The sequence below is a fragment of the Corylus avellana genome, chromosome 4, assembly GCF_965113065.1.
Source record: "Corylus avellana chromosome 4, dhCorAvel1.hap1.2, whole genome shotgun sequence".
Classification (NCBI taxonomy): domain Eukaryota; kingdom Viridiplantae; phylum Streptophyta; class Magnoliopsida; order Fagales; family Betulaceae; genus Corylus; species Corylus avellana.
The window spans coordinates 4,841,460-4,853,543 of record NC_142493.1 but is presented as its reverse complement, the minus strand read 5'-3'; the positions used below and the strand labels follow the sequence as shown (position 1 = coordinate 4,853,543).

Sequence of the window (12,084 nt, the reverse complement as noted above, 5' to 3'; positions counted from 1 at the left end):
CCTAAGGTTGATGCCTACATGCAATTTCTGGATAAATATTTGACTGGGTTTTACTTATTTTGTGGAGATATTTTTGGAAGAATTGGAAATGGTTAGAGCCAAAAATTTATTTTTGTATAGAAATATTCTATAGATAACTCAAGATGTAGGCTTGATAGGGTAGTTACTTGATATTTATCATTCAAACCAAAAATTAACTTGCAATATAAACAAGTATAAATGTGTGTGTGTGTGTGTGTATATATATTATTGCCTAATTAACATTCACTATGACTATCATTTTTTGATTATTAATGCATTTCATTAAAAGCGTTGAGGGGTGCAACCCTAGTATGCAAGAGAAAATCCCTTTAGTGAGAAAACGAAGAACAAAGATCCACAAAATCACACATACACTATCAATATTGTATACTCCCTGTGTACTTGGGTTGCGCCCCTCTGCGCTCTTTAATGCATTATTACTTATCAAAAAAAAAAAAATATTGTATTCCAGTTTTTCAATAGTTGCCTTGTATCTGCATCGTATCAGATCTGCATCCAATGTCAGTATTGGTATATATCAGTCATAATGATATCTTAATCATTGAAAGAAACAAGTCTATTTGGATTTGTGAACTGAAATAATTTTGCACATACTGCAGCATTTGGTAAAATAAAAGTATGGTATTCTTTTGTCTCATTTCGATGTTACAGTTTATCCATTGTCTTCACGTCATCGTTTAATTGGTTATGGTTTCTGAGTTAGATATGATTGAACTTCATCTGGGCAGGAATACGGGTGAGTTCATGATGTCAAGGTATAGAGAAGTTGCTGACATTGTTCTCAGATATCTAGAGCACCGGGATCGGCTTGTTCGCATGAGCATAACTTCGCTTCTACCTCGCATTGCACATTTCCTGCGTGATCGATTTGTCACAAACTACTTGACGGTTTGTTTACTTTGCTTCATTTTTTCATTTAACCACACCTATCATTTTTTTTTTTTTTTTTCATTTAACCACTGTTGGCCTGCATCCTTACTCAAATCATGTGTGTTAAAGGGGCTGCAATTTCTTGCAGATATGCATGAATCATATTCTTGCAGTTCTACAAATACCAGCTGAACGTGCCACTGGATTCACTGCCCTTGGGGAGATGGCTGGTGCTTTGGACGGGGAACTTGTCCACTATTTGCCAAGAATTACATCTCACTTGCGTGAGGCGGTATGTCACTGTGCCTGTCTTCTGACGTTGGTTTTCACAAGAGATTTATTTTTCTGTTTTATCACAGTTTCTGTGCAGTTTAAGATTTTGTTGGTTTCATATCAATCTGATAATGAACATAGTATCTGACAGTTATCAATTTCTTTTGTCTGTAGATTGCTCCACGTAGAGGTAAACCCTCTCCTGAGGCTTTGGCTTGTGTTGGAAGCATCGCGAAAGCTATGGGCCCAGCTATGGAACTTCATGTTCGTGGTCTCTTGGATGTTATGTTTTCAGCTGGTCTTTCCCTTACACTTGTAGAAGCCCTTGAGCAAATAACTATCAGGTACATTGCGTTATTCATGCACCTTCTTTCTCATACATTTTGGGTGTAAATCCTTTTGAGGGAGTTTAAATTTCCGTTGTTATTGATTGTTATGTCAGTATTCCATGTTTGCTCCCTACTATTCAAGATCGGTTGCTTGATTGCATTTCAATGGTTCTCTCAAAATCCCATTATCCTCAAGGGAGGCCGGCTGTTGGCATGGGTAGAGGAAGTATGATGAATACCCCTCAGCAGGCTTCAGATATTAGTGGTTCAACCTTAGTGCCACTCGCTTTGCAGACTCTTGCTCGTTTTAATTTCAAGGTTTGTCCACAAATTATCATCCAACATGGATCCTAATTGCACGTTTGGTTCACTAAGAAGTTAATGTATGTTTTAGGGTCATGACCTTCTTGAGTTTGCAAGAGAATCAGTTGTTGTATATTTGGATGATGAGGATGGAGCCACACGAAAAGATGCTGCCCTTTGTTGTTGCAGATTAGTTGCAAATTCTATTTCTGGTATTGGATGTACACCATTTGCTCCTAGTAGGTTGAATCGAGCTGGAGGAAAGAGACGTCGTCTTGTTGAGGAGGTTTGGCGTTTAACTATACTTTTCTGTTAATAAGTACGTGTGCGTGCATGTATAACTTGTCATTTGTTAGAGGGATTTAGGGTTTTCATATAAAGCGAAGAAAGAAGAGGCTGTCTTATTTCACATAGCCTTCTCCTCTCATACTTCATATATATATATATATATATATATAATGTAACATTGAGTACAAAGACCAAAATACTCTATATAATATATTAACCCTAATATGCTCATCTAACACTCCCCCTTAAGCTGGAGCATATATATCATATAAGCTCATTTTGGAACAAATAAACTCTAACTTCTTTTGACACAAGGACTTTGTAAACATATCAGCTAGTTGATCTCCAGACTTAACAAATGGTGTAGATATATCTCCGCTGAGTATCTTATCTCGAACAAAATGCTTAGTTCTTTCATGAAAAATAGGGTTAGACACAATATGTATAGCGGCTTGATTGTCACAAAATAACGGGATAGGAGTAGGAGTGGTGAATCCAATCTCCTGTAGGAAATGTTGTAACCACGTCAATTCACTATCAGTATTAGACATTGCCCTGTATTCTGCCTCAGCACTCGACCGTGCCACCACCGTCTGTTTCTTACTTTTCCAAGTCACTAGATTACCACCCAAGAATGTGCAATACCTTGTAGTAGATCGCCTATCTAGGAGAGAACCTGCCCAATCTGCATTAGTAAACCCTTCTATCCGGAGGTGTCCATTCGGTCTATACAATATCCCAAGGCCAGGTTCTCTTTTCAAATATCGAATAATACGAGTAACAGCTTCCCAATGTGAAACTCTAGGAGCCTCCAAGAATTGACTAACAACACCAACTGCATAAGAAATGTCTGGCCTAGTAATAGTAAGATAATTCAACTTTCCAACCAAATGACGATACCTACTAGGATCTTCAAATAATTCTCCTTCATCCTTTACTAATTTTTGATTAGGATCAATTGGAGTGTCAACAAGACGAGCACCCAGGAGACCTGTCTCTTCTAACAAATCAAGTGCATATTTTCTTTGAGATAAATTGGTACCCTTTCGGGATCTAGCAACTTTAATCTCCAAGAAATATCGTAGTTTTCCCAAATCTTTTGTATGAAACTTTTGTTGTAAAAACAGTTTCAATCGAGCAATACCTCCGGAATCATCTCCTGTAATCACAATGTCATCCACATATACCACAAGAAGAATGTAGCCTACACTTGTATGCAAGTGAAATACTGAATGATCTGTCTGACAGCGTTGAAGACCAAACTCCATAACGGCCTTAGAGAACTTCCCAAACCATGCACGTGGAGATTGCTTGAGACCATACGAATCCTTTTTTAACTTACAGACAACTCCGATACTCCCCTTGAGCAACCACCTGCAACAAACCCAGGTGGTTGCTCCATATAAACTTCCTCATGTAAATCCCCATGTAAAAAGGCATTTTTGACATCCAATTGAAATAAGGGCCAATTAAGATTAGTAGCCAAAGAAATAAGAATACGAACAGAAGAGATTTTAGCAACTGGATAAAACGTCTCATCATAATCAATACCATATGTCTGTGTATAACCTTTATCAACCAAATGAGCTTTCAACCGTTCAATAGAACCATCAGGATTAAACTTAACCGTGTATACCCATTTGCCACCAACAATCTTCTTAGCAGGTGGTAATGGAACAAGTTCCCACGTACCATTTTGATGTAAGGCTTTCATTTCCAATTCCATAGCTTGCCTCCAACCAGAGTCAGATAAGGCATCCTGCACTGTCTTTGGGGTGGAAATAGTAGGAAGATAGGAAATAAAGCAAGAATGGGAAGGAGATAAAGAAGTAGTGGATACAAACTGACTGATAGGATGTTTAGTAGTACAAGAACGTGTACCTTTCTGTAGGGCAATGGGCAAGGAATCAGATGCAGCTGCTAGCGGATCCGAAGACGGGGAGGGTGATGGTGGAGGTGCAGGAGCTGATGGGCGTGGTCGACGTGTATAAACCTAGAAAGGAGCAGGTGAGGGTGGAGGCAACACGATAGACTTAAAGAGATATGGAACAGGCAGCGGAACAGACGTGACATTAGGCTTAAGGGTAGACGCTCCGAAAGACGCATCAACAGGAAAATAGGAAAGAGACTCAACAAATGTGACATCGGCGCTAGTAAAGTAGCGGCGAAGAACAGGACTATAACAACGATATCCTTTCTGAGTTGTGGAATAACCAAGAAAGACACATTTGGTAGAACGAGGATCAAGTTTATCATAACTAGGACCCAAATTATGAACATAACAAGCACACCCAAAAACCCTAAGTGGTAAGGCAAATGAGGGTGAAGAACGTTATAAGAGAGAATGAGGAGAAGTACCATCTAAGATCGAGGAGGGCATTCGATTAATGAGGTAACCAGCAGTAAGAATGGCGTCACTCCAAAAATGTTTGGGGATATGCATATGAAATAAGAGACAATGTGCAACATTCAATAAATGACGATTCTTGCGTTCAGCCACTCCATTTTGTTGTGGAGTGTGAGCACATGATGTTTTATGGATAATGCCTTTATTAGACAAATAAGAGGCAAAAGAACTAGATGTGTATTCTTTGGCATTATCAGAACGCAAAATACGAATTTTCTTAGTAAATTGAGTCTTAATCATATTACGAAAAATTCGGAAAGCAGAAAATAACTCGGAACGATTTTTCATTAAAAATAGTCAAGTCATACAGGAAAAATCATCCACGAAGGTCACAAAATAATGAAATTTATTGGATGCAATATTCATAGGACCCCATACATCAGAATGAACTAAGTCAAAAGGATGTGAAACACGACTAACAATTTTTTGACGGAAAAGAAACACGACGGTGCTTACTAAGCTAACAAGGTTTGCAAGACATGGACAATTCATTTCGAAGACTCAGGACTTGATGCTTCAACGTAGGAAGAGAAGGATGACCAAGTCGACAATGCCACTGAAGAGCTGAGGTTGACGACTGTAAAGCACACGAGGAAAATGAAGGTGCAAGGTCCAGATAATATAAGCCACCAACTTCATGCCCCATACCAATCATCCTCCTCATCTTGAGATCATGAAAAATGCACAAAGAAGGGTAAAAACTGACAGAACAATGAAGAGCTTTGGTAATTTTACTAATGGATAACAAATTAAAAGGAAAACTAGGAACATGTAGAACAGAAAACAACTCAATATCTATACTCAAATGGGTATGGCCAGAGCCGGCTACGGTGGAGAAGGAACCATTAGCTAGGGTGACACTATGGGGTGTATCAACATGACAATAATCAGAGAGAAAAGTGGACGAACTAGTCATATGCTCATTGGTGCCAGAATCAATAATCCAAGGGTCGCGAGTGGAGGATAAAAGACAGTGAGATGCAGTATCTAACTGAGCAAGAGTAGCCGTGGAAGAGGTAGAAGCCCGCTTATTGGTTAAGAACTGAGCATACTCATCTTTCGGAATGGAGATTAGATCATTCTTGAAGTGTGAGCTCGAGCTAACAGGTGGTCGAGATGGAGCTGGGGAATCATCGTGAGAAGCAACGTGATTGGCAAACCTAGATGGTGTGCCATGTACATCCCAACAAAAATCCATAGAATGGTTAGCACGACCACAATGAGTGCATTTGCGAGGCCCACGACCTCCGATGCAACCTCCACCTCGATAATCACGTCCACCACGAAAACCATGACCACCACGACCGCCACGTCCCCCATGAGAACTACCATAACTTCCATGGGCAGCAATAAAAGCAGCACGCTCACCAGTACGCTCAGAACTTATCTGAGAGCCATGATCAATAAGATTACCACGCTGAATCCGAGAAAAGACTTCAGGAAGTGAGGGAAGTGTAGAACCCCCCAAAATCTGCGCACGAACCGAGTCAAACTTGGGTTTCAAGCCAAGAAGAAACCGAACCACATCCACATCTTGACGTTGCTGTTCCATTTTCTTCAGGTTCGTAGAGAGCGGCTGGTACAAGTTTCTCTCCTTACAAATAGCCACAACTTGGTTGTAGTACTCATCCACAGTTTGATCACCTTGTTCAAGTCCAAAATATTGTTTACACACTTCATAAATTCGAGTGATATTTCCAGTTCCAGAGTACATGTGACTAAGATGATCCGAAATGTCCTTGGCACTAGGCAAGTAGATGCATGAAGATCCAATGTGAGACTCAATACTATTCAACATAAGAGAGATAATTTGATTATCTTCTTGTTCCCAAAGGCTAGGAGTATAGTCTTTAGGCATACCCGAGGTTAAGTGAATAAACAAACCCTTGCCTTTGAGAAAAACTTCAACAGACCTTGCCCAATAAATATAATTCTTTCCATTGAGCTTCACAAGAGTCATAGGAGCATTAACTAAGGAAGGTTCAGGTTTAGTGGCCATAATCTCAACAACAAAGAAGCCACAGACCCCACCACAGAAATACAAAAAAAATAAGAGTAACTGTAACAACCACTTAAAATGAATGGAAACACCCACTTCAATGTTGGAAAAAGAGCAAAAAAAAAAAAAAAACCAGCTCAAACCAATGCCAATTTATAAACAAAACGAGAGAGAGAGATAACCAGTAGGAATACGGCTAAAAAAATCCAAACAGTAACCTTCGCCGGAGACCGTCGAAACTCTTCGGGGAAAGGCAAACCACCCCGGAAATCCCACTAGAAAGACCAAAACCAGAAGCTAAACCAAACAGGGACCTGCACCGGAGACTTACTGGAGGCTTGCCGGAAATACACTGAAACACACCGGCGTCTGACAGACCTCACCGGTGATACCAAAAACCACGGCGACAGACCCAAGTGACTACCACAGAACACGCCGGCAAACCACCACAGACCCAATCGACGACCACACTTCAACTACAACCTAGTTTTTGCCAATCATCACTGTAACCTGCCGGCAGCCATATACGTCACCAACAACCATAGACGAGGCTGGAAATACACCACAAACCACGCCGGCGACCATCTATCCCCAATCACTATTTGCGGGCATGAAGCCCATGTCTCACAATTCCATGCTCAGTAGAATAAAACGAGGATTTGGGTAAAAAAAAAAAAAAAATTAATAAAGAAGGGAGGAAGAAGCGGGGTGGGAGAGTAATCAGATGTCGTCAATAGTTATGGCTCTGATACCATGTTAGAGGGATTTAGGGTTTGCATGTAAAGAGAAGAAAGAAGAGGCTGTCTTATTTCACGTATAATGTAACATCGAGTACAAAGACCAAAATACCCCATATAATATATTAACCCTAATATGCTCATCTAACATCATTAATGGTAATTGGAAAAGTTTGTCACCATTGGTTTCTTTAGTTTGTTTTGTTATCCCTTCCACCCATTCAGCAAGTTTACATTAGGCATGCATCTACTTTCAAATGTACTTTAATATATATATATTAGTTTGTTTTGTTATCCCTTCCACCCATTCAGCAAGTTTACATTATATATATATATATATATCATAGAAAGTACATTTGAAAGTAGATGCAAGCCTAATGTAAACTTGCTGAATGGGTGGAAGGGATAACAAAACAAACTAAACAAACTTTTCCACACACCCACACACACACACACACACACATATATATCTTCAACAATTGACACAAAGCTGCTTGTAGACTTCTACTTGTACATGTAATTGTACAAGTTTTTCAATGAATATTTGTAGTATGACATACTTAGCTTTATTTTTCAATTATTGGTTTGTGTGTGCCTGCATTTTCGCTATGAATCATTAAGTGGCCATAGTTGTGGGGCTCTATTAGTCTATGTTGTTTGCTAATAATAGTTTTCAGATTAATAAGTATCACTTGCTATGTGGGGTCTTATGGTTTTATCTTAGTGTAATTGTTTGTATAATAGGGGAGATGATGGTCAATTTGGTAGTCCAAATTAATTGCTCCATGAGGGATTGTGGCGTCAAAATTTTGCATGTTTCCATTGAGTGTAATATATTCTTGGATTGATTCTATTGATTTCCATCAATCCAAATATGTACGGAACAAAATATTGATGTTGATTTAGGTATCATTGACTAGAAACATTGAAATTTAGATAGAGAAAAAAATTGATTCTTGCATGGAAATACATAACAAATTTGTAGTGAAAATGGGTCGCTTTAGATTTTTTACTGTCTAGCTAACTCACACAGAAGAAACAACACTGTTACATATTAGGAGACCGTGTGGTGCAGTTTTACAATGAATTTTTTTCAGAACAATTCAGTTGGTGGCCACTGTTGGATGATCTATCTTTCGATTCTATTAGTGTTGTGGAGGCTATGTGGTTGGAAATAACTTTTGAGGAGAGTGAGTTTTTGAGGTTGTGAGAGCTCTGAATGGTGATAAGGCCATGGGCCCTGATGGATTTACATGGCGTTTTTTGAGACTTGCTAGAAGGTCCCTAGAGAGGATATCATGAATGTATTTTAGGAGTTTCATCTTCGCGGGAGGTTTGGAAAGGGCCTCAATGCAACTTTTATCTCCCTTACCCCTAAGAAAGCTAGGGCTGTTGATATTAGGGATTCCAGTCCTATTAGTCTTGTGGGTGGTGTGTATAAAATTATCTCTAAAGTTCTAGCTAATAGGTTGAAGATAGTGCTAGAGAAAATTATCTCCATATCTCAGAATGCGTTCAGCAGAGGGAGACAAAGTTTTGATTCAGTTCTTGTTGCTAATGAATGTTAACTAGGATTTTTTGCTTTATTTGTTGAGGAGATGTGGCTTTGGGGAGAAATGGAGAGTTTGTATAGCTTACTATATTTTTGTGGTGCATTTCTTTGGGGAGAAGTAGTTTCTATAGCTTACTCATGAGTCATGTTCTACGGCAAGGGGACACTCTTATCTCCTTTGCTATTTGTGGTTGTCATGGAGGCTTTGAGTGGAATGTTTTCCGCCGCAGTGGATAGGTGGCTCTTCTCAGGTTTTGTTGGTGGGGTTGAGGAATTCTGACAAGCTCTGTCTCATTTCTTGTTTGCGGATACTTTGATATTTTGTGAGGCCAATCTGGACCATTTCTGTTATCTGTGTTGTCTCTTTTTATATTTTGAAGCTATCTCGAGGTTGATGATTAATTTATTTAAATCATAGCTCGTCCCTATTGGCGTGATGGATGATGTTAGAGGTTTGAACATATCCTTGGTTGTAGGGTGTCCTCTTTGCCTATGAAGAATTTGGGTGCTCCTTTGGGGGCTTCATACAAGGCTAATTCAATATGAGATGGTGGTGTTGAAAAAATGGAACGTTGTTTGGCTGGTTGGAAGGGGCTTTAGTTGTCGAAGGGTGGCAGGTTGACATTGATTAAAAGTATTCTTTCCAATTTGCTCACTTGTTTTCTATCCATTTTCCCCGTTCCCGTTGGTGTTGCTAACCGGATTGAGAAAATTCAGAGGGATTTTCTGTGGGGTGGAGTTGGTGATGAGTCCAAATTCCATCTAGTTAGTTGGGCTAAAATTTGTTTTTCGTTGTGCTATGGCGGTTTTTTTCACTTTGTTTCAGTATCTCTTAATCCTTGAGTCTCCGATTTAATCTCTTAATTATTCTTATACTCTTGAAATCATATTGCATTAAGTATATTTTATTTTAGCAACTCCTACTAAAATGCTCAGGTCCAAGACTTAGAATAATCAATTCCCATTAAAATGCTAGATGCTGTTGTGTGGAAGATGATTCCTCTTTGCCTTATGTGGTACATTTGGATCGAGAGAAATGCTAGATGTTTCGAGGACTCGTCTAGGAATATTGAGGACTTTCTATACTTTTTCTTGTACACCCTTTTTCTTGGACCGCTGGCTAGCTAGCGCCCTTAGTGATAAGCTTCCATGATTTCCTTTTTATGTTCTCTTCTTCTTTTTCTCCCTCTTAGTCGCTCTCTTGTATACTCCCTGTGTACTAGGGTTGTGCCCCTTTGCGCTTTGATAATATATTTTACTTATCAAAAAATAATTGATTCCCATTAATTCCATCTCAAGAGTATATTTCACGTCTCTTTGATTCCAATCAAAGTGATTATGGATTCCATCTTAAGCAGTAGTGTTCCTACAATGCTACTGGTGATCACTCAACACATCGAGATTTTGACCTCAAAAGATCTCACTCCTAAATGTATGAAAATGACCTACACTTTACATTTTAGTTCACATTCCTCTTAGGATTGAGAGTCAATGTTATAAGCAGTTGTGAGTTGAAGTTATTCAATTGACAGTAGTTTATATAGAATAACTTATGTAGTCCTGTTCATTGTACTCTATCCACACCAACTTATTAATGAGAAGTCTCTACTTCCAACATTAAAATATATCATCATGATTGATGCGTTATATCTTTATCAGATGGAATGCCCAATCCCATCACCGACTATGTACTTGGGCTTATAAGTTAAAAGGCATTATGGTTTAGGTCTTCTATGTGATAATCTCATTAATACACTTGAACCATATTCAATGTAACGTAAGGACTATATATATATATATATATATATATATATATATATATACACGCTCAATGCTCTAGTCGTTCTCAAAAAATAAACAACTTTATTATTTAAAAGAAACTATCACACAAAAAAAAAAAAAGAGAAGGGTTTTTAGGGCTCTATCCCTAACACTCGTAGTTTTTAGAGTTTATTGATATCTTAATTTGCTAATGTGATGTCGTTGTTCTGGATTTTGGATCTCATTTAGTATCCCTGTTAATTTTCTTTTGTGGCTTGCTCTTGCGTATCATAGGTATTGTCTGTTAATTCAAATATTCTTCCTTGCTAACTGGTATTGGGCTCCCTGCAGCTTGTGGAAAAGCTTCTCATTGCGGCTGTTGTGGATGCTGATGTTACCGTTCGCCGCTCTATCTTTTCCTCTCTGCATGGTAATAGAGGTTTTGATGATTTTTTGGCACAGGCTGATAGTCTGAGTGCAGTTTTTGCTGCTTTAAATGATGAGGTTTGGTCTCTACTATTGTTATAACTATGCCTTTGTTGGAAATACTAGACTGAGTATATAATTTTTTTGTTTGATGCAAATGATATTAGTAATTTAAATTCTTTGGTTTTCTATGAGAACTAATGTCTACTAATGAATTAACTTGTTTTACATCTTCTGTTTCCTGTGTGGATTCATTTACTTTTAGTTTCTGTAGATGAATCATTATCACTTAATTGTTCCTTGTCTATTTTTGGGGCATTAATGCACATATTTTGGAGCATAATTACACTCTTTGCCTTTTAAGCTTATGCTTCGTAAATCTTTTTTTTTTGATAAGTAGCAATCATGTTTATTAAAAGTATAAGGCACTTTGTACAGCCAAGACATTATAGTACGATCGAACATCGAACTTCCCTTTACTAGACGGAATCCACCACATTTTATCCTCTCCTTCCCTATTCATTTTATGAGAGTACAACAAAGTATAGAACGAGGCTAGCACTTCCAATTCCCAATCATGAATCAACCGAAAAAAGCTAACATTCCATTGAAGAGCTCCACCCGTGAAGTCCATATTGTCAGCAATAGACGCGTCTTTTGCATTAGCTACGGTGTAAAGGCCTGGAAAAAATCTTTAAGACACGCTTCTCCGCACCAAATATATCCCAAAATCTGATTTTGGATCCATCTCTTGGATCAAATCTTGTATGGCTAGAAAACATCTGCCACCCCCTACCAATATACCTCCAAAGACCCACCCCATGAGACCCAGAGATGTTGATAGAATGCCAACCACCCCATTCAGAACCATACTTGGCATCCACGACCATTCGCCACCAAGCCTCTCTCTTGTGCGCATAATGCCACAGCCACTTCCCTAACAAAGCCTGGTTGAACAGTCTCAATTTCTTGATCCCTAGACCTCCTTCGGAGATAGGAGAGCAAACCTTGTCCCAGTTAACCAAATGGTATTTGAACTCTTCGTTTAAACCTCCCCATAGAAAATCACGTTGGAGCTTCTCTATGCGCTTGGCCAC

General features: G+C 38.8%; 1 protein-coding gene across 4 annotated transcripts in view; it reads left to right on the top strand.

Moving 5' to 3' along the window:
* TOR (target of rapamycin) overlaps window positions 1-12,084 on the top strand; it is a 79,410-nt gene that overhangs the window by 14,452 nt on the left and 52,874 nt on the right. For all 4 annotated transcript variants that reach the window (XM_088515075.1, XM_088515074.1, XM_059591355.2 and 1 more), the window contains exons 6-11: window positions 771-930; window positions 1,061-1,204; window positions 1,360-1,529; window positions 1,628-1,832; window positions 1,909-2,103; window positions 10,913-11,065. In XM_088515075.1, the coding sequence (XP_088371201.1) occupies window positions 771-930; window positions 1,061-1,204; window positions 1,360-1,529; window positions 1,628-1,832; window positions 1,909-2,103; window positions 10,913-11,065 (1,027 nt within the window). The remainder of the gene's footprint in view (window positions 1-770; window positions 931-1,060; window positions 1,205-1,359; window positions 1,530-1,627; window positions 1,833-1,908; window positions 2,104-10,912; window positions 11,066-12,084) is intronic.